The 23,246-nt window shown below is 42.2% G+C and overlaps 1 protein-coding gene across 2 annotated transcripts in view; it reads right to left on the bottom strand.

Moving 5' to 3' along the window:
- The window catches only part of si:dkey-40c11.2 (drebrin-like protein A), a 115,782-nt gene extending 94,438 nt beyond the window's left edge, over positions 1 to 21,344 (bottom strand). For both annotated transcript variants that reach the window (XM_060907183.1, XM_060907184.1), the window contains exon 1: positions 21,085 to 21,344. In XM_060907183.1, the coding sequence (XP_060763166.1) occupies positions 21,085 to 21,170 (86 nt within the window). In that variant the 5' untranslated portion in view covers positions 21,171 to 21,344. The remainder of the gene's footprint in view (positions 1 to 21,084) is intronic.
- Positions 21,345 to 23,246: the final 1,902 nt, after the last annotated feature.

Raw genomic sequence — 23,246 nt, 5'->3', positions numbered from 1 at the left:
ACTCACACCTGATTGTCATCCCATTGATTGAAAACACCGGACTCTAATTTCACCTTCATATTAACTGCTAATCCTAGAGGTTCACATACTTTTGCCACTGACAGATATGTAATACTGGATCATTTTCCTCAATAAATAAATGACCAAGTATAATATTTTTGTCTCATTTGTTTAACTGGGTTCTCTTTATCTACTTTTAGGACTTGTGGGAAAATCTGATGATGTTTTAGGTCATATTTATGCAGAAATATAGAAAATTCTAAAGGGTTCACAAACTTTCAAGCACCACTGTACATCCTATCCAGAGCAACATACAACATACCCAGAGCAGCCTGGGGAGCACTTGGCGGTTAGGTGCCTTGCTCAAGAGCACTTCAGCCGTTCCTGCTGGTCCAGGGACTCAAACCAGCAACGTTTTGGTCCCAAAACTGCTTCTCTAACCACTAGGCCATGACTTCCTCATGACCACAAATGTGATCTTGCTTTTATAAAACAGTTCTATAAACAAGAAATTAATATTGAGCAAATAACATTTTGGACAAAATACAGTTTGGCCAAATGTTCTGTTTATTTTTGCTCTGCAAATGGAAAGAGATCCTGAATAAGCCACACTCAATTTATAGCACATCAGCGAGCTGGCAAGGTAGCTCATTAATTTGTATATTCCCGTTAAAGGTGCTTTCTGTAAAACTGGCATCCCTTCTTCGTTTTCATCTTCATCTTATGAGCCTTCATATTTTAAGCCAAAAGTTATCTTCCTGGGCGGCACGGTGGTGTAGTGGTTAGCACTGTCGCCTCACAGCAAGAAGGTCCTGGGCTCGAGCCCCGGGGCCGGCGAGGGCCTTTCTGTGTGGAGTTTGCATGTTCTCCCCGTGTCCGCGTGGGTTTCCTCCGGGTGCTCCGGTTTCCCCCACAGTCCAAAGACATGCAGGTTAGGTTAACTGGTGACTCTAAATTGACCGTAGGTGTGAATGTGAGTGTGAATGGTTGTCTGTGTCTATGGTGTCAGCCCTGTGATGACCTGGCGACTTGTCCAGGGTGTACCCCGCCTTTCGCCCGTAGTCAGCTGGGATAGGCTCCAGCTTGCCTGCGACCCTGTAGAAGGATAAAGCGGCTAGAGATGATGAGATGAGATGAGTTATCTTCCTGAAGAGTGTCACTTGCCATGTCTGCTGATATTCCCATAGTAACCGTTTTGAAGTAGGAAGTGGAATTGTACATGGATGAGCAGAGGGATGCACACAATAAAACATCCCAGTGATGTTATCACAAAATATCAGCACTCTTGGAACGTCATTTGATCAAATTAGTTGACCAGAACCAAGTGATATCTCGTCTTGTCTCGTCTTCTTCCGCTTTATCTGTGGCCGGGTCATGGAGGCAGCAGTCTGAGCATGGAAGCCCAAACTTCCCTTTCCCCAGACACCTCGGCCAGCTCCTCGGGAAGAACACAAAGGCGTTCCCAGGCCAGCCGAGAGACATAGTCCCTCCAGCGTGTCCTGGGTCTTCCCCGGGACCTCCTCCCAGGGGGGGACATGCCTGGAACACCTCCCCAGGGAGGCGTCCAGGAGGCATCCGAAAAAGATGCCCGAGGCACCTCAGCTGATTCCTCTCGATGTGGAGGAGCAGCGGCTCTACTCCGAGCTCCTCCCGAGTGACTGTGCTTCTCACCCCATCTCTAAGGGAGCGCCCAGCCACCCTGCGAAGGAAACTCATTTCAGCCGCTTGTATCCGCAATCTTGTTCTTTCGGTCATTACCCAAAGCTCATGACCATAGGTGAGAGTCGGAACGTAGATCGACCGGTAAATTGAGAGCTTCGCCTTTTGGCTCAGCTCCTTCTTCACCACGACAGACCGGTAAAGCAACCGCATCACTGCGGAGGCTGCACCGATCCGCCTGTCGATCTCATGCGCCATCCTTCCCTCACTTGTGAACAAGATCCCGAGATACTTAAACTCCTACTAAGTGATATAGAAATTCATTTTTGATCGTTTACATCAAGGTGTCCAAGTTTCTAGAGTTGACTGTACTGTGATTGCATCGTCATTAGGGAAGAAGAAGCCGCCTTTGTCACATGTACTCAAGCACAGTGAAATTCCTCTGAATTGAACCCACCTGAAGCAGTGAACACACACGTGAGCAATGAGCACACACACACATACATACCTACCCAGGGCAGTGAGCAGCTATGCTACAGCGCCCGGGGAGCAGTTGGGAGTTAAGGCATTTCAACCACGATACAGAGGAAGGGAAAGTCCCCTCGCATTTTTCCTGCTGGCCCGGGGAATCGAACCAGCAACCCTTTGGGCTCAAGGCTGCTTCTCTAATCTTCAGGCCATGGCTGCCTCCATGGTGGCGTGGACGATATGATGAAAAAAAGTACATCATGATACACCGTGTGAGTGGCACAGTGGTGTAAGTGGTTAGCATGGTCGCCTCACAGAAAGAAGGTTCTCGGTTCGAGCCCAGCGGCTGGCGGGGGCCTTTCTGTGCGGAGTTTGCATGTTGTCTGCGTGGGTTTCCTCCAGGTGCTCCAGTTTCCCCCACAGTTCAAAGACATGCGGTTAGGTTAATATGGGACGGCCTTGAGCAAGGCACCTAACTCCCAAATGCTCCCCGGGCACTGTTAGCATGGCTGCCCACTGCTCTGGGTATGCGTGTTTATGTTCGCTGCTTCAGATGGGTTAAATGTAGAGAGGAATTTCACAAGTGTGTGATGAATAAAGTTGTGTTTTCTTGAAAAACATTTCTAATCATACATAATAATGTACCATGATACAGAGATTTGCTAATTAACTGCCAGCAAACAGCCAACAATCATGGTGGATTTAAAAATAAATAAATAAATAAATAAATAAATACAAGAACCCTAGAGATCTGAGGCAACAAAGCTGAAAAGTGATTTTTAAAAATCGATACAAAATGGGTTGTTTTACAATCAGGGTACGCAAGCTAAAAATCACATTTAACACTTATTATCTTCAATATCAAAAGGCTTGACTAAATAAACTTGGGTGTTTATTGTAGCCCTGTGATAGCTCTATTTACCATGCAAAAAAAAATTTGGTGATAACGTTATTTTTGGTGAATGTATGGCAATATATGTCATATTTAGCAAAATTACTCGTGTCATTTAGAAAAAAGTGCTTTTTTGACCACAGGTAGCTCCAAAAGGGATGCACTTAAATCATTCTCATCTCATCTCATTATCTCTAGCCGCTTTATCCTGTTCTACAGGGTCGCAGGCAAGCTGGAGCCTATCCCAGCTGACTACGGGTGAAAGGCGGGGTACACCCTGGACAAGTCGCCAGGTCATCACAGGGCTGACACATAGACACAGACAACCATTCACACTCACGTTCACACCTACGGTCAATTTAGAGTCACCAGTTAACCTAACCTGCATGTCTTTGGACTGTGGGGGAAACCGGAGCACCCGGAGGAAACCCATGTGGACACGGCGAGAACATGCAAACTCCGCACAGAAAGGCCCTCGCCGGCCACGGGGCTCGAACCCGGACCTTCTTGCTGTGAGGCGACAGCGCTAACCACTACACCACCGTGCCGCCCCCTTAAATCATTCTTTATACCATAAAACACATATTTGGTTCCATATCATTGGAAACATAGTTAAGTTTTAATGTTGAATGCCAGTAAGCTTTCAGACTATTTTGATCAAATGAGTATGTAATTGTGTCAAAAAAAAAAAATGTCCTCTCCGAGACAGCTAATTTTTCAATATAAAATAACATATCTAAAATGATTATTTTCATCCTAAAATGTGGTCAAGATATTGGGACATAAATATTAGAGACAACTAACACAAAGCTTACAGCCTTATATTTAAAAGCACTATGGAAGTAGTGGATTCTGAATTGTCCAAAAAAAAAAAAAAAAAAAAGTCCTCTCCGAGAATCACTTCATTTGTTTCTCTCAGCCCTGCTTAAAGCGACACTTAATCTTCTTTATCTTATAGCAGATTACACAAAACTACCATACACACATGTCAAAAAATGACCTGAAATCTGTTCTTTAACTTGTCCTTCACTTAAAAACCGGTACAAGAACCAGTTTGAATCAATTTGAATTTTGGACCCCTGTGACACAAACTTTGTACCCTGATCGTAAAACAACCCAAATATTAACATTTTATGATTTTAAAGCGTCGGGTACAGTGTTTTAACATCAGCTAGTAAAATACTGATGATATCTGTTATCTCTCAGAAAAGTATTTTTGACACAAGTTATTAATATATGTTCTATGGTCATAATGCCCAGCCCTAATTACCACAGGCATTGTAGGACTGGAAGCGCAGGATCCTGAGTCTCTCTGCAAACTGGCGTCAGTTCAGTTCCTTTATTCTGGTTAGCAATGCAAACACACGACCGTATTAACACACAACTGCTCGGCCCATCTGGCTAACACACCCAGTCATCCCAGTGATGTCATCGAAGTGGAGAAGAATACAGACCACCATGTGTCAATCTGTCCCTCCCAATAATTTAACAAAGCTGCTTGGAACGCTTCAGTGTGGTAGTTTGGGAACAAGACACTATTACGTGTCACAAGTGTGTCATTACGGTGTACAATCTTCCAAACTTCAAGTTACCACACAGGCAGACAATAAACAAAGCTACTACACCATCTTCATAACTAAAGTAGGACTTCGTTTAGTTTAATCGGTTGCATTATTCTTAGTATTATTAGTTATTTTAAATACTGTGACGAGGAACCGTCGGAACCTCCACCTGGCTTGTGTAACCAAACATCTGCAGATCCAGTTCTTTTTTTTTTTTCCAAATCTCCTTAATAAAAACTTTTATAAAGACGTCACTACAAGTTAAATTGCCAATTAAGGCAATTCCAGTTAATGTGTCATTAGAGGAAACTCAGGAAGATTACGTCTTAAAATCACACATTAGGCTGTGATCCAACATTAGATCTGGCAGCTAAAGTGACTAAAATGTGAGCCAGACTGAAATCAAACCCTCAGCTCAGCTAAGTCAGCAAGCAGGAACACCAAGAACCCACTTTTACCACTGTGAGAAATGCGAATCGAGATTAAATGTTACTGTTGTGTGATAGGAAGCTACTTCAACTTTAATATTCAAATGGCAGGTATGTGGAGCGACATGATGACAAAAACAATCGGATTTTTTTAGTGGATGAGAAGGCAATGTTACAAAAAAGGGTCTGAAGGCCTGGCTGATACCGGTATGTAAGAGCAGAAACTGTACACAGATGTAAAAGAAATAAAGGAGGAACATACTGTGCACAAGGGTAAGAAGCAACATATCTCTCTTCAGCAGTCACCCAGGCCGAAAAAAACAAAACACGAGAAGTAAAAATGCAAGTTTCCAGTGACGAGTTTGACAGTTTCCGAACAATGCTACTGAATTTAGTAGCTCAAGCATGAACCCTGACTGCATGACTGAAAAAATTCACACCTGAAACAAACAGATCTGTTTGATAACAAGAACTGGCCTGGCTAGAAAGAAAGACAGCTAGTTTCAGTTGCACTTGCGTTGCTAGTTACACCATCATCTTTAACAGACTCGAAAGTTTTTACACCGTATTGTCTATCAGTGCGTTTACATGCACGTCCAACTCGAGCTACTGTCGGTAATCGAGCTGAAGGTCCCAGCAGGGGTGCCAGAGAAATCCAATCCTACATGCACACAAGGAAATCGAGCTATTGTGTGAGGTACATTGTGCACCCGAGCCACAGGTGGCGCTACACGCCCCATCGTGTTGGTACACTTCCGGTTGTCGTCATGAAGAGCTATTCAAGAATATAAACAACGTTATCAGCAGTGTTGCCAGATACTGCTGACGTTTTCCAGCCCAAAACATGTTCAAATCCGCCAAAATGCACTTAAAACCGCCCAATCTGGCAACACTGGCAGTTCCGTGTTCACAAGTTCCGTGCTCAAGCTGTGAGGCTTGCTCTAACAGACTGTATGGCTACAAACTGTCCTGCGCAGACCACTGTTTTGTAAGACAACTTATTTTGCACAATTGTATATTTTTCTAAAGTCCATTTTTTGCTTACAAAAAAAAAAAAACACACAAAAAGTTCAACTGTTTTGTTTTTATTGACATTCTTCAGATGTTGGACACACACACACCCATACATATATACACACACATTATATATATATATATATATATATATATATATATATATATATATATATATATATATATATATATATATATACACACACACACACACACACACATATATACACACACACACACAAATACAATGACTTGTTTATGTACACAATTCACAGCTATGCAACAGCTGTACAGATGTATTTGGTGATACAGTAAGTGAGCTAAATTTTAACAGTGCAAACAATGCCACAAAAAGAAAAGATTCATGGCGTTGTCATGATTCGTTGTCATGCCGACCGAGGCTGTTGTGTTTCCCGCTTGTGGTCTCGTCACTCGTCGCTTCCGGAAGGGGCAGTGCTGAAGTAAGTAGCTCGACTATGTAGCTCAATAGGGTTTACATGCACTAAGTAGCTCGGCTACAATCGCATAATCTAGGTCGCGTAGCTCGATTACGAGAAATCCAGTTCGGTTCGATTTCAGCCGAGCTAAGGTGTTTCCATGCCATTTAGAACTTCGATTTCAGTCGAGCAACGGCAGAAATTCGATTTTCTCCATGTACATGTAAACGCACTGATTGACTAGCTTTTGGAAATGAACAACCTTGAAACGGACACACATAGCAAACTGGTGAGTTGTGAAGAAAAAAAAAAAAGCAAAGTGCTTGCCAAACTCCCACTAACTTGGACACCAGATGCAGGAAAAGCCTGGTTAGATCCAGCAGTATTGTGTTAAACTAGGATGATTCGACCCAATAAATTCATAACGATATTAAAGACAGCTTTCAGCATCTGTAATCAAATAAGAACACAGGACTTACTGAGAGCCATTACTCTGTTTGATGCTGGAGGAAAACAACTGTAGAGTGAGAAATGTAATCGAGCGCTGCAATAAGCAAATCTGATTGTTCAGCGCCAGAAGAACTAAATTTAGCTCTGGCAGGATTTTTAACAGTGGAAAGAACAGAGACGTGTCAGCAAACAGAAAGGGAACGTTCGGATTCAGTCTTCGGGTAACTATACGAGCCAAACTGAGGGTATAAATGCCAGAAGGGCTCAGGTTTCGTGCAGGACGTTCAACATCTTCTACTGTATGTCCTCGATCAAACTTCCTGTGCACCAAACAAATGCCACACTTAGTCACTCACACATTTCAACAAGGGGAAAAAAAAAAATTCTTCAGAGTTTATTTTTTAACCAAGCACTCTTCACGTCTGAAAAAAAAGCTCGATTTGGAACTCTGCCGAATAATGAAACGCTGTTGGATGGTTCAAAATAAAATCTTCCCCCTGAGCAACAAGCAAAGAATTATAAACGTCCTAAGAATGTACATCAGGGGATAAAGTTTAAAAATACTTGCTTTTATCAAGTCGTTTATCAGCTAGGTGTGCCAAGTCACAAGCAGAAGCATTTTAAGGGGGGGGGGGACAAAACAAAAAAACCTTCAGCAGTCCCAACCTGAAAAATCGTATCGGTAAACAAGTGCCGACCTTTATTCTCCGTCAGCTTTTTATGAGGAGAAAAAAAAAGCAGCAATGTGTCAATTCATAATTCATAGAGAGGAAATGTTGCCTTTTAGTGGCTTCATACAAGTGAAAAACGATGAAGTCATGAAGTATGTAGACTACTGTTTCCCCTACCATTATACCCCCCGTCCCCACACACACTTTAAGGTCTCTCATCTCATTATCTCTAGCCGCTTTATCCTTCTACAGGGTCGCAGGCAAGCTGGAGCCTATCCCAGCTGACTACGGGCGAAAGCCGGGGCACACCCTGGACAAGTCGCCAGGTCATCACAGGGCTGATACATAGACACATGCCCCTTTTCCACCAAAGCAGTTCCAGGGCTGGTTCGGTGCCAGTGCTTAGTTTGGAACCGGGTTTTCTGTTTCCACTGACAAAGAACTGGCTCTGGGGCCAGAAAAACCAGTTCCAGGCTAGCACCAACTCTCTGCTGGGCCAGAGGAAAGAACGGCTTACGTCAGCGGGGGGGCGGAGTTGTTAAGACCAACAACAATAACAAGACCGCGAAAGATCGCCATTTTTAAGCGACGAGAAGCCGCAGCTGTACAAACTTAGGCCGAATCCCATTTCACCCCTTGGACCAACCCCTTGGCCCTTCCCCTCCATTTTGCACGTTCACGTGAAGGGGTAGGGGTATCCCAATCCCAGTTAACGCGGAGGGGTAGGGGAAGGGGGAGGGCTTCTGTACCCCTCCAAACGGAGATTTTCCTGGAGCAGACTCCGAACGAAGGGGTTTGAGTGATTTCCCACAATGCCATGCGGATTTCAGCGAGATTTCATGCGGATTTCATAAAGATGGCGGTTCCCGCGGCGAAAGATTGTCATAAATGTATTTTCTCCATTATTTACGTGTTTTAAGTTGTTATCCAGAGGAAACACGCCGCTTGATTCGCTTTCGAGCTGAGAATGAGCAGTGATTTCTGAAATCCAAGCTGCTGCTAAAAAGCTTTGGGAGTGAGTATTGTTTTCGGTTGCTTGACTGCGTACGTTTTGTTCTGTTATTCTCGCTTTTATTGTTTACATGAGTGTTCTGACACCTCATTCTGTCGGATGTGGTGCACGAAGCGCCAAAGATATCCCATTCAGTGGTGTTAGTTAACAAATCACACCCTGCCAGCAGAGATTTCTGGCTCTGACTGTAGCGGCTGGTCGCAGCCAATGACGCATTTGGTTGCGTTTTGCTAACGTAAACGCTGACGGAGGTACGCGATGACGTATGCGATCGTTGAAGGGCTATCCCAATACGTAAGGGTTGAATTTCAAGCCCTATCCCTTGTAGCTCAGTTTCAAGGGGAAGGGCCAAGGGGAAGGCGGAGGGGAAGGGGTAGGGGTAGAAATTAGAATTGGGATTGGGCCTTAGTCATCCATTATTATTATTGTTGCTGCTGCTGCTTCTTCCGTGTTGTTTTTGCTTCGATATTCGCGCCAAGGTTTATGCAAACGTAGCGACGTAACTGACGTATACAGCGACGTAATGACGTGGCTTCCCTTAGCACCGCGAGCAATGGAAAAGCAAACTGGTTCTCAGCTGGCTCGCAAGTTGAACGAGTTGTGAACCAGCACCGGCCCCGAACTGATTTGGTGGAAAAGAGGCAACAGACAACCATTCACACTCACATTCACACCTACGGTCAATTTAGAGTCACCAGTTAACCTAACCTGCATGTCTTTGGACTGTGGGGGAAACCGGAGCACCCGGAGGAAACCCACGCGGACACGGGGAGAACATGCAAACTCCGCACAGAAACGCCCTCGCCGGCCACGGGGCTCGAACCCGGACCTTCTTGCTGTGAGGCGACAGCGCTAACCACTACACCACCATGCCACCATGATTCTAATCCTTGTTCTAAAATAAAATATGAAGACTTAAATGTGACTCCTTTAAAGGTTTGTTCAGATCCAAATGCTCTGTAATAGGAGCCGTGGGGAGGGGTCCTGCAGGTGACCATCCTCATCCAGCCCCCCCAAAAAAAAAGTAAACTCAGGGGAAACACTCTAGACTATGTAATAAAACAAAGTAAAACTACGGGGTTATCTTTTGTTGCGTTTGTACCTGGCTCAGAATCTACTCAGTGCATATAGTATCGCCAGAGTGTGTTTTACATCCTGCTTATATAGTGTTTAGTCTTGTTTCAGTGATCCTGGACCTCAAGGTGACTGTCAGAAGTGCTGCAGACCATGACTGTTCAAGTTTCCACCGGCTAGCACAGAGCAGCAACACATGAATGAGCTTGATAGACTCGAGCAATTCCAACCTCTCGTGTCTGTTTCCCTCCAGGTTTCCATGGAGATTAACCTTGTGGAAAAACAGAGTTCGAGCTGCCTGAACCTTTTGGGTCTCGGCTCATGGGATTTCTGTAGAAACCGTATCTGTAAGAACGCTGCTGGCATCAAACGATGAATACTGGCACTCGAGCCATTCACCTTAACTGACACGCCGTGCAGGTTATTAATGAGGTGTTGGGAAATTAAGATGAGAAATGGTAACAGGTTAGACACACACACACACACACACACACACACACACACATCTATTCGCCATTGAACCAATATACTATAGCACATAATCGATCACTGCTGAGTTTGTGTTAAGATCTTTCGAAAAACTCCAGAGCAGATGGTCTAACTATGGCCTGACGCCATTTCTTCAAACAACCTAGAACCCGTTAAAAATATAAAGTTAAAAAAATCCGGTTTAAAAAAAACACTATTAAACAGTGAATGTTGCTTTCATGTAAACAAACAAAAAACCCAATCAGTTCCCAATCTCCTCCTCTTTCCCAGCGAAGGAATGTTAATGAGGGGAACTCTACAAGCCTGGTAATGTTACAAGATTTCAGGTAGCCATGGTAACAGGAGGAAAGAGTGTTTAATTTTCCAAAGATTCGACTCTTGTTGTGAAGACCTGGAAAATGATAGCTAACATGAGCTAACCTGACAGGCTCATTTTGTTTAGATCAGTCGTTCTCAAACTTTTTATACTTAGGAACCCTTTAGACTGCAAAATAAACTCCATAAACACCACAGTAAGGATTTATTTCATGAAAATTACTAACATTGTTTAAAGGTAGACCGCCTTTCAGATTTTTCAAGTTTAGGTCGTAAAAAAAAAAAAATTTCCTCGACACCTAATTATTTTTGTTTAGTGGAACAAAAGCTACTGAATTCGAATCACAGACTTCCAATTTTATTAGTTTTTTTTAATAGAACAATTAATGAATTTAGAGCCACATGGCCCTAAATTCTCCGCTATTTTTTCCTGCTTCACCATGACCCAATTCAAGATACTACATCATGCATCACCTGGTGGGCTTTCCCCGTTCGCGCAAGGCATTGTGGGATATAAATTTGAAACAGGAGAGAAAAATAGAGAATGTGAGTGTGTGAATGAAACGTGAAAGACCGACTACGCTAACGGAAAATGAGAAGAAATATATGTTATTTACCAGCTGGGAGGTCCGTATTGTGAAATACCGTGACCGAGGTCTTGAAAGTACTGAGCGAGGCCCTCTGGGCCGAGGTCAGTATTCAAGGCCGAGGTCACGGTATTTCATCATATGGACCAACCTTAAACTGGTGAATAATAGAATTTGTAAAGAAAAAAATAATTATAACAGAAAACGAGAGCGCCCGAAAGGGAAAACCGAGCTGAGCTGAGGCGAGCCGCCATTTTGAATCCTCATTCACGGCTGTAATGCAAAGGGCTTCCTCCTCGGTATACAAGTGCACTTCCATGGCAGGAAAAAAACTACATTTTGCCGCCTATGTAGTCCCCTATTTATACAAAATTGAGTCATTCAGGATTCAGCCATGTTTTTGCTCGGCGTTAGCAACAGTTACAGGTTTTTAGCTTTCTCCTGAAATGTTTTCTTTTATTTCTTCTTCCTCAGGGTAGTAAAACTCGCTTTCGCTGTGAACACTGTCGTTATTGCTATCCATGATGTAAAATTAATGCTATTCTTCTGAGAAATGCTGGCAAAAATGTAAGATTTTTGATAATCTTATAAATAAATCTTATTTTAAAAAAAAAGATAAATGTTGACAAAAAATTCTACCAAGTTTGTTGTTGTTGTGAACGAGCGAGTCACCCGGGGTCCGTAACCGGGGTCCTTATCGTAGGATACGGACCCGCTCGCCAGCCAATCAGAGAGCAGGATTTGATGGAAACCGCACCGTGAAAAAAAGACGTTATGTTGCGAAGGAAAGGAAACGCAGGACCAAACTAGTAAATATCAGCAGTCAGCGAGCACCTCTGTGTGATCAGCTGTTCGCTTAGTGACGGAATGATGTAACAGTCAGTGCACAGTCAAGGTAAACCTGCGCATGCGCGCACACACACGGACTTCCTCTGTCTGCTTGACTGCGCAAAGCAAGCAATTTCATGCACATTATTTGCTCAAGAATCCCCTTACATGAAATAACTTCCCAGCCACAGAATGGCCTGATATTTTGTGAGATATTACAGAAATAAACATATATCACAATGACCAAATTTCAGAGGGAACTAAATTTCACCGATTTTATGAAATCGAAAGGCCGTCTAGCTTTAAGTGGTTTTTTTTTAGACATGTAGAACTTTCTATTCCTGAAATTTCTGCTGATAGAACATGTAGAACACATTTAAAAAAAAAAAAGTCACGGATCTAATGGCTATGCTTCATGGATGCCTAGGGAGAACCTCTGGTTTAGATGTATACATGAAGCAGGAAATTGATGCATGTTGTATTCACATGTTAAAAAAAAAATTAAAAATCCTGGGACATAATTCGTATTCAAATCCCTGCTAGTTTTGATGTACGACAGTGTTGTAATTCCGAATCCTACTCATGCATGTGCTCAAATCGGTGACCATTTCTTTACAGATTATTTTACCGCTGATCCTGCAGCAGCCATTTTTTTCTATTTGCATAACACTTTTAACACTAGACACACCATCACAATGCAGCTTTACAGAAATCCGGATGTAGATTTATGTTTAGAGCCCTCAATGAGTAACGCAGAGTTTACAGTAGCAAAAAAAAAAAAAAAACTGCCATGACATGAGGAAGAAATCTTGAGAGGAACCAGACACTAAAGCAGACCTGGGCATTTTACGGCCCGCGGGCCGCATCCGGCCCTTTGGTTCATTCTGACCGGCCCGCGTAAGGTTAATTAGAAATTACAAAATAAACGCATTTTCTAATTTTACCTCATGCATGGACTAGGCTTGGCACGGTTATGGGAAAAAAACCGAACCGTACGATACGCCTGTTGCGGTGCAATGCGCGTATAAACCGCGGTACCCCTATTTAAGACGTTTGCCAAAAAAAAAAAAAGCCGAATGCCCGTATGAAACCACGTGGTTCTCTTTCGCGCGATTGAAGTGACAGCGGAGTGTGGATGGCAAGTGCAAAAATGGCAAGTGGGAGTGGAGAAGGCAGGTCGTCGTACATAGAGGATGCCCCCGCGGCATTCAAATCAGGTGTGTGGGAACATTTTGGTTTTCCCATTACATGCGATGACGCCGGCAAAAAATCAATTGACAAAAACGTCACAATATGCAAGCTTTGTAAAGTACGAATGCCGTACACTCGTGGGAATACTTTAACACACACATCTGTTCAAAAGTAAGCTTTAAGAACTCATTTTTATTTCTTCCAATTATGAAAACTCTGTATGTGACAAAAGACACCTGGTTCCTCTAGATGCCACAACATGGCAGCAAACACTCCTGACACTTTGTATAAATACTGTAGTAAATAAAAAAGCTGTTGAAATCATCCATGTCTTCCCTCTTGCTGTTTCAAAATACTACCTGGCTTTTCATCAGAGATTGTTCATAAAATGTGCTTATGTCAACTCAAACTCAGTTTGTGCATGATTATTTCATTATAACTATAATTTTAACCTCTCTTAAATGCTGTATCCTAAACTATGTTTACTTAAGGTAAATAGTAGGCTATATGCCCAAATACAGAGTACTTAAGATTTTTAAAAAAACGCAATACGTACCGAACCGCAGACCTCAAACCGCAATACGTTCCGAACCGCGACTTTTGTGAACCGTGCCACCCCTAGCATGGACTGAATGTGCATTGCTTTTTATTTTGAAGTTGTGTTCAACAAAAACGCAATGCGCACGACATGAACATGACATGAAATCCCACGAAACCTAATCCCACGATAACTACTTCTGTAATTTGTCCAGACCAACCACAAACTTGTACTTCATCCTTCAAATGGTCCAGCCGATCACATAGTGTGACGTCACCAGCAGGCGCCGGAGCCCGAGCCGATCTGTAGATCTGATTCCTACACCGAATCGACACGGCATCATTATGATAATATGATGCATCTTGCTTGATATGTGGAGTAGAAAGACAATATTGTGATGTCTTTATTGTGTTGGGGGGGGGGGAAGGGTACAAACGTTCACATTTTGTTAACCATTGTTTTGGGAAATTTGATTGAATAAATGACATTTTTTGTAAGGCAACCTCGTTTTTTCCATACTCTTACCAGTCTTAGCAGCTTGTAAAAACAATGTTATTTACTGTTTTATATAAAGAAATACAATTAATATTATGCAGAATTTAGTTCAGCCTTTTGGTCCGGCCCTCCACAAGATTTTCTGTTTCTCATGTGGCCCCATGGAAAAAATAATTGCCCACCCCTGCACTAAAGGAAGCCCGTCCTCTCCTGGCGGACAACAGATAGCTGGGCTAGAAATCATTTTTGTCGTTCAGCATAAAAACTGTGCAAAGAATCTTGGGAGGAAAGTAACCGCTGGCTGTTCCCTTTGAAAATGACCGTTTTGACGTGCTGTTTGAAGTAAATACTTTTCAACACTTCACTATGGAATGACTCTGCAAGTGGCCAGTCCATATTAAGGCACCCTGCATAAGATTCATCATTTCAGACTGAACCACAGTGAGGATTTCTATGAGGATCCAGATAGCGCAAAAACCTTGGCATGCCATGTGCACTTTATGTCTCATGACATTGCATACAGATTATGTTCTAATAAGGAAGACAGCCAAAATGTTAATCCATCCAAGTGAGGATTTAATAAATCTCCATACTATGGTTATGTAATAAGCTGATTCAGCTAAAGTTTTCCTTCACACAACTAACGCTCCTGGGATTAATCGACATAACGTTTGGGGTGTGTAACCAGGTAACTCACAACTAATTACAGTTTTAAACTTTTTTTTTTAAAGCGATTTTTTTTTCTTCACGATGAACATCAACCTGATACACAGCACCTTGACAGGGTTTCTCAAAGGATTTGTTATCATTTGTAAATGTTCATAAGCATCACTTCCATCAACTCCAGCGACTAGTAATTTACATGAAATGATCTGACAGGATTTCTGAGTAAGTTGTGTTTATAAATGTTTATAATCTTCACTGCTAACATGAGCTAACCTGATGAGATGGGGAGACTTTGAACAGTTTGTATTCACATAAATTCATTTCAACCAATCAGGTTTTAGATAATATCAGAAGTTAGATGCTTCCCCTTAGAGTAACCTACTTCCTTTGGAGCAACGAAGTTGGACACTGCAGTAAGGTTTGTGCAGTTCAATATTTTTGTCAACCTAAACTTGTATTTTCTACTTCGCCTCTACCTCCATTCTATCATGTAACGTACGCTGGAGAATTGGAGATTTGTTAGGAATTAAAGTATGGAGCCGAGAGTTAGCAGATATATATGTTATTTACCAGCTGGGAGGTCCGTATCGTGAAATACCGTGACCGAGGTCTTGAAAGTACTGAGCGAGGCCCTCTGGGCCGAGGTCAGTATTCAAGGCCGAGGTCACGGTATTTCACCATACGGACCGACCTTAAGCTGGTAAATAATACATTTATTTTTTTCTTTACCAAATTCTAACAGAAAACGAGAGCGCCCGAAAGGGAAAACCGAGCCGAGCCGAGGCAAGCCGCCATTCTGAATCCTCATTCACGGCTGTAATGCAAATTGCTTCCTCCTCGGTATACAAGTGCACTTCCATGGCAGGAAAAAAACTACATTTTGCCACCTATGTAGTCCCCTATTTATACAAAATTGAGTCATTCAGGATTCAGCCATGTTTTTGCTCGGCGTTAGCAAGTTACAGGTTTTTAGCTTTCTCCCGAAATGTTTTCTTTTATTTTGTCTTCCTCAGGGTAGTGAAACTCACTTTCGCTGTGAACACTGTCGTTATCGCTATCCAGGATGTAAAATTAATGCTATTCTGAATCCTCATTCATGGCTGTAATGCAAATTGCTTTCTCCTCGGTATACAAGTGCACTTCCATGGCAGGGAAAAAAAAAAAAAAAAACTACATTTTGCCGCCTATGTAGTCCCCTATTTATACAAATAGGAGTCATTCAGGATTCAGCCATGTTTTTGCTCGGCGTTAGCAAGTTACAGGTTTTTAGCTTTCTCCTGAAATGTTTTCTTTTATTTCGTCTTCATCAGGGTAGTAAAACTCGCTTTCGCTGTGAACACTGTCGTTATCGCTATCCATGCTGTAAAATTAATGCTATCCTCCTGAGAAATGCTGGCAAAAATTTATAAGATTTTTTTAATCTTATAAATAAATCTTATAAAAAAAAAAAAGATAAATGTTGATAAAAAATTCTACTATGTTTGTTGTTGTTGTGAACGAGCGAGTCGCCAGAGGTCCGTAACCGGGGTCCGTACCGTAGGATACGGACCCGCTCGCCAGCCAATCAGAGCACAGGATTTGATGGAAACCAGACTGCAAAAAAAAAATAGTGTTATTTATTACTCTTAAATTCTGGGGGGGAATTTAAGGATTTTTTTTTTTCCAAAATGGCCAGATGGGGAGAATTGGGACAGTTCATCATGTTACCTGTTTTTTCTTGTGATTTACAAATATAAAATTGTTTTAAAAAAATTGTGTCAAAAATATGTGTTTACCTGCATGAGGATTAAATTACTTCATTCCTTCTTAAGAATGGAACTGTTTTGTCTTGTCAGGTTTGGGGTAAACTGACATTTTTCTATCGCTGTACCAGCATTGTGCGTTCATCCAGTTCATATGTTACAAGTTTTGATAATAAATAAAAATTAAACATGTAGGCCAAAGTATTTTATTTTTGTTTCATGTCTCCCCGCTATGTCCCATGTCTCCCCTCAATGTCTCATGTCTCTGCGCAAAAAAATAATGACAGAAAAAGTGAAGTCCGAAGGCCAGTATAAGTGACAAGCTGAGAAACTAACGTTGTGGTAAGAGGGTACAGTAAATACTCTTTAATGCAATATGACTGTGACGCGACCTGCAAAGAATTTCACGCAATCTACAAAAGCTGAAAACGTGTCTCAAGTCTCCCCGCTCTCCCCTAATTATAGTGCACTCAGAAAATTATGCCTATACATATGAAAGTGCCTTGAGGTTTATATATGAGCCTATAGACATGCTAGAACATCTGCATTCTGCATTTTGTTGCTAGATCTGGAAACTGTTCAAACCTCTTTACCAACTTGATTTTGCTTCGGCTCTCGAGTTCACGTCACAGCTGCTGGTTATACGAGAGAGCAGGTTCAGTCCACTCACGACCAGCGAGTCACTGACCACCACTGTTTATCCTATCCATGCACTTTATTCGAAACAATCTTCCTTGCTATATTAAATTTAAGTTTTAAAAAAAAGGTGAGTTAGTCAACTTGTAACATTTCCTTTATGTCTATTTGCTGACTACCACTAATTTGTTTTGTCTACATTCCTGATTAAAAAAAAAAAAAATTGCAGCATTTGGTAAATATGTAAATAGTTTGTGGTGCCATGACCAGAACAACTTCCTTTTATAAGAAATAACTTCTGCAATACTATTTTCTATTCTGAAAACACGTTCTGCTCTGTGTGTTGAGAAAAATCTTTTTTCATGATCACATTCTGATATGCAAATGATCATGACAATTCACTGAATATGCAAATCAGTCAATTACATCCCATCCCCTGGTAACGTCTCGTGACTAGATTGAAAAATAAATAAATAAATAAATAAATAAATGTCTGGACAAACTTAGTGCAGTGTATGCAATAGTGACTAAAGCGACTAAATCAGGGGTGGGCAATTATTTTTTCCATGGGGCCACATGAGAAACAGAAAATTTTGTGGAGGGCCGGACCAAAAGGCTGAACTAAATTCTGCATAATATTAATTGTATTTCTTTATATAAAGCAGTAAATAACATTGTTTTTACAAGCTGCTAAGACTGGTAAGAGTATGGAAAGGTTTTATCGAGGTTGCCTTACAAAAAACGTCATTTATTCAATCAAATTTCCCAAAACAATGGTTAACAAAATGTGAACGTTTGTACCTTTTTTTTTTCCAGTCACATTCACCCCAAAACACAATAAAGACATCACAATATTGTCTTTCTACTCCAAATATCAAGCAAGATACATCATATTATAATAATGATGCCCACATTTGTAGTCTAATCACCTCATTTGACCTGCTCGCAACAACGTCGATTCGGTGTAGGTATCAGACCTACAGATCGGCTCGGGCTCCGGCGCCTGCTGGTGACGTCACACTATGTGATCGGCTGGACCGTTTGAAGGATGACGTACAAGTTTGTGGTTGGTCTGGACAAATTACGGAAGTAGTTATCGCGGGATTAGGTTTTGTGGGATTTCATGTCATGTTCATGTCGTGCGCATTGCGTTTTTGTTGAACACAACTTCAAAATAAAAGCAATGCACATTCAGTCCATGTGTGAGGTAAAATTAGAAAATACGTTTATTTTGTAATTTCTAATTAACCTTACGCGGGACGGTCAGAATGAACCAAAGGGCCGGATGCAGCCCGCGGGCCGTAAAATGCCCAGGTCTGGACTAAAGCATTTCATTTTGACCTTTATTTGCAAACATGGCCGAATGGTTAGGGAAACAGCTTCAGGAACAAAAGGTCGCTGGTTCGATTCCCTGGACCAGCAGGAATGGCTGAAGTGACCTTGAGCAAGGCACCTAACCCTTAACTGCTCCCCAGGCTGCTCTGGGTATGTTGTACGCCACTCTGGATAAGAGCGTCTGCTAAATGCCTGTAATGTAATGTAAACATAATTTGAGTGCAAGAACATGAATAGCAGTCTAGTGGGCCAGTTTCTTACTGAAATCCACATGACGCTGCTGTGGGCTTAATGAGATATGACAGCAGCGTACAAAAGTTAATAACTGTTCTGAACGTAATGACAGAAGACATGAAAGATAAAAGAGTTGCAAGATGTGCAAGCTTTAACTAACAAATTAACAAACAAACACAAAGCCAGCTACTCAAAATGAGTAGTAATGCTTTTTTTTTTTTTTTTTAACTCTTGAACACCCGGAACATGAAAAATAGGAAGACCACAGGATCACCAGGTGCATGCACACACATACACATATCATCTCTCTTTTAAACCACTTAAGCTCCTCACCAGCTTCTACCAGTGCACCATACAAAGTGTTCTGAGCGATGGATGCACAGTGTGGTTCTCCAGCTGCACCTCAGTGGAGAGGAAAGATCTGCAGCGGATCATCAGGACTGCATTTAAAATCATTGGTACCCCTCTCCAATCCCTGGAACAGATCTACTCTGCCAGGCTGAGAAACAGAGCCACAAAGATTAGGACTGACTGCACTCACCCTGGACAATGTCTTTTTGACACCCTTCCCTCTGGCAGGCTTAGGGTCATAAAGTCACAAACAGCAAGACACCAAAATAGCTTCTTCCCCAGGGCTGTGAAAGCTCTGCTGGAGGCCTGACCCGGACTTGGACTCTCAGTCTGCACCTTACTGTGTTTGATTACATTGTATAATTACAAACTGCAATTTACCATATACTGCTGCTTATATGCCAATGTGCTGCTTTTTAAAAGGTTATTTATTTATTTAATTTTATTGATATGCTGCTGTGATCTGAGCCCCCAAACAGTGTTTCGTTGTATAGTAATGTGCAATGACAAAGTATCTATCTATCTATCTATCTATCTATCTATCTATCTATCTATAGGAAAGAAGAGTTCACTGTGATAAACATTTCCTGGAGCTGGAGTCTCAAATGCAGTCTTTTCCCAGCCCAGTCGTGAGAAACACACAGTTGTGAGATCAGGCCACATTTGGTTTGTGTTGTCCCACAGCAACAGCTGTAAGTGTGTGTTCAGGTGTGTTAGGAGCTGGAAGAGGAGCTCAGATGGATGGAGCACGTCCTATTACTACTGTACTACTCTCTGAGTTAAAGAGCATGGAAAGAAAGAAAGAAAGAAAGAAAGAAAGAAAGAAAGAAAGAAAGAAAGGCAAGCAAGGAAGGAAGGAAAGCAAGGACAGAAAGGAAGAAAAGAAAGAAAGCAAGGAAAGAAAGAAAGCAAGAAGGAAGGAAAGGAAGAAAGAAAGGCAGGAAGGAAGGAAAAACAAAAGAAAGAAAGAAAGAAAGAAAGAAAGAAAGAAAGAAAGAAAGAAAGAAAGAAAGAAAGAAAGAAAGAAAAGCAAGCAAGGAAGGAAGGAAAGCAAGGAAGGAAAGAAAAAGCAAGGAAAGAAAGGAAGCAAGAAGAAGGAAGGAAGGAAAGGAAGAAAAGAAAAAGGACGGAAGGAAAGAAAGAAAGCAAGGAAAGAAAGAAAGCAAGGAAGGAAGGAAAGAAAGAAAGCAAGGAAAGAAAGGACAGAAAGGAAGGAAGGAAAGAAAGAAAGCGAGCAAGGAAGGAAAGAAAGAAAGCAAGGACAGAAAGGAAGGAAGGAAAGAAAGGACAGAAAGGAAGGAAGGAAAGAAAGAAAGCGAGCAAGGAAGGAAAGAAAGAAAGCAAGGACAGAAAGGAAGGAAGGAAAGAAAGGACAGAAAGGAAGGAAGGAAAGAAAGGACAGAAAGGAAGGAAGGAAAGAAAGGACAGAAAGGAAGGAAGGAAAGAAAGGACAGGAAGGAAGGAAAGAAAGCAAGCAAGGAAGGAAGGAAAGAAAGCAAGGAAAGAAAGAAAGGAAGGAAAGCCAGGCCTATGTGACTGACCCGGACTGCAGATCGCATCCACACATCTCTAACCCCGGGACTGAGTATTTACATTTCTGGCCGAGCTCGCGCTGTCTGTGTCGTTTCCGGTTTGATGGCAGTCTCTTAAACACACACACACACACTCTCTCTCTCTCTCTCTCTCTCTCCTGCGCACTCTTTACCAAACTGTTGCTGTTTCTGCGCAGCGCAAAGGAAGAACTGCAGAAGGAGAAAAAGTAACTGCGCAGGACTTTACAAACCACTAACAGAGTCTCCTGAACACTACACCCTAAACCTGCACAACACACACAGAGAGAGAGGGGATAGCTCAGTGCAGGGTGTGTGTGTGAATATCTCAGTGCAGTGTGTGTGGATATATCTCAGTGCAGTGTGTGTGTGTATATCTCAGTGCAGTGTGTGTGTGTGTGTGTGTGTGTGTGTGTGAGAATATCTCAGTGCAGTGTGTGTGTGTGCTGAGGAAGTGTACCAGTCTGCGGATGCGCGGCCGTTGAGGATGTCCTCTTTAGCGGTGAGCAGCGACAGGCTGAACGTGTCCAAGTTTATCGCTTTCATCCTTGTTTTCTTATTTTTTAAATGTCAACAAAACCTAACTTCTCCACTCCAGCCTACAGTCCCACAGGCATTCGCGGACTGGGGTTACTTTCTGCTGAAACGCTCAGAGAGAGAGAGAGAGAGACTTCATACACACAGAGAGAGAGAGAGCGAGTCAGTGGCGCTGCTCTGCATCAATCCTAATGTGTGAAGGGGGCGGAGATGTTTGGAAAAGGCAGCCTCACGCACGAAAGCCCCGCCCACCAGCTCGCGGCACCTTTTGACATATGAAGCGACCTTGAGTTCGCATCCCAAACCATGGAATAACCTCAAAGCCGGGGATTAAAACTATACCGCCTTTCAGATTTTCCAACTTTAGGCCATTAAAAGAATTTTCCCCTACACCTAATTATTCCTGTTTAGTGACTGAAAGCTTCTGAATCACAGACTTCCAATTTTATCTTTTTTTAAACAGAACAATTAATGAATTTAAGGCCACGTGGCCCGAAATTCCCAGCTATTTTTTCCTGCTTCACCATGATCCAATTCAAGATACTACGTCATGCATCACGTGGTGGGCTTTCCCTGTTCGCGCAAGGCATTGTGGGATACAAATTTGAAACAGGAGAAGAAAATGGAGGACGTGAGTGTGCGAATGAAACGTGAAAGACCAACTACAGTAACGGAAAGCGAGAAGAAAAGACATTATGCTATACGAAGGAAAGGAAACGCAGGATCAAACTAATAAATATCGGCGGTCAGCGAGCACCTCGGTGTGATCAGCTGTTCGTTTAGCAACAGAATGATGTAACTGTCAGTGTACGGTCAAGGTAAACCTGTAGATGGCAGTAATGCAACACTGTGGATACCAGCTGCCGTAAAACCCAAAAGAAGAAGAAGAAGGAAAACCTGCGCATGCGCACACGGACTTCTTCTGTCTGCTTGACTGTGCAAAGCAAGCGAGTTCATGCACATTATTTGCTCGGGAATCCCCTCGAATTAAATAACTTCCCAGCCACAGAATGACCTGGTTTTTGTTTTGAGGTATTACAGTAATAAACATATACCGCAATGACCAAATTTCAGAGGGAACTAAATTTCACCGATTTTATGAAATCGAAAGGCCGTCTAGCTTTAAAACAGGCAACTTGGATATGGTTATATAGATATTTGTACTGTGGACAGTATAGAAGCACATTACATTCTCAAGTAAGTAAGTAAATAAATAAGACGCTAACCAGCAACCTGATACACAGCAACTTGACAGGGTTTCTCAAAGGATTTTTATCATATTTGTAAATGTTCATAAGCATCACTTCCATCACCTCCAGCTACTACTAATGTACATGAAACAATCTGAGAGGATTTCTGACAAAGTTATATTTATAAATGTTTATAATCTTCACTGCTAACATGAGCTAACCTGATGAGATATGGGAGAGTGGGGAGACTTGGGATAAGGGAGACCTGGGACTGTTTGTACTCACATAAATTCACTTCAACCAATCAGGTTTTAGATAATATCAGAAGTTAGATGCTTCCCCTTAGAGTAACCTACTTCCTTTGGAACAATGAAGCTGGACACTGCAGTAAGGTTTGTGCAGTTCAATATTTTTATCAACCAAAACTTGTATTTTCTACTTCGCCTCTACCTCCATTCTATCGTGTAACGTACGCTGATGAATTCGGGATTTGTTATGAATTAAAGTATGGAGCCGAGAGTTACCAGATATAGTGTTATTTATTAAACTTAAATTCTGGGGAAAAAACATTTTGGGGCCATTTTTTCCCCTAAAATGGCCAGATGGGGAGAGTTGGGTGGCACGGTGGTGTAGTGGTTAGCATTGTCACCTCACAGCAAGAAGGTTCTGGGTTCGAGCCCAGTGACTGACAGGGACCTTTCTTTGTGGAGTTTGCATGTTCTCCCCGTGTCTGTGTGGGTTTCCTCCGGGTGCTCCGGTTTCCCCCACAGTCCAAAGACATGCAGGTTAGGTTAACTGGTGACTCTAAATTGACCGTAGGTGTGAATGTGAGTGTGAATGGTTGTTTGTCTCTATGTGTCAGCCCTGTGATGATCTGGTGACTTGTCCAGGGTGT

Source organism: Neoarius graeffei, chromosome 24, assembly GCF_027579695.1.
Source record: "Neoarius graeffei isolate fNeoGra1 chromosome 24, fNeoGra1.pri, whole genome shotgun sequence".
In the NCBI taxonomy this organism is placed as follows: Eukaryota; Metazoa; Chordata; class Actinopteri; order Siluriformes; family Ariidae; genus Neoarius; species Neoarius graeffei.
Note: the sequence above shows the minus strand (reverse complement) of the source record. Positions and strands in the feature narration are given on the sequence as shown.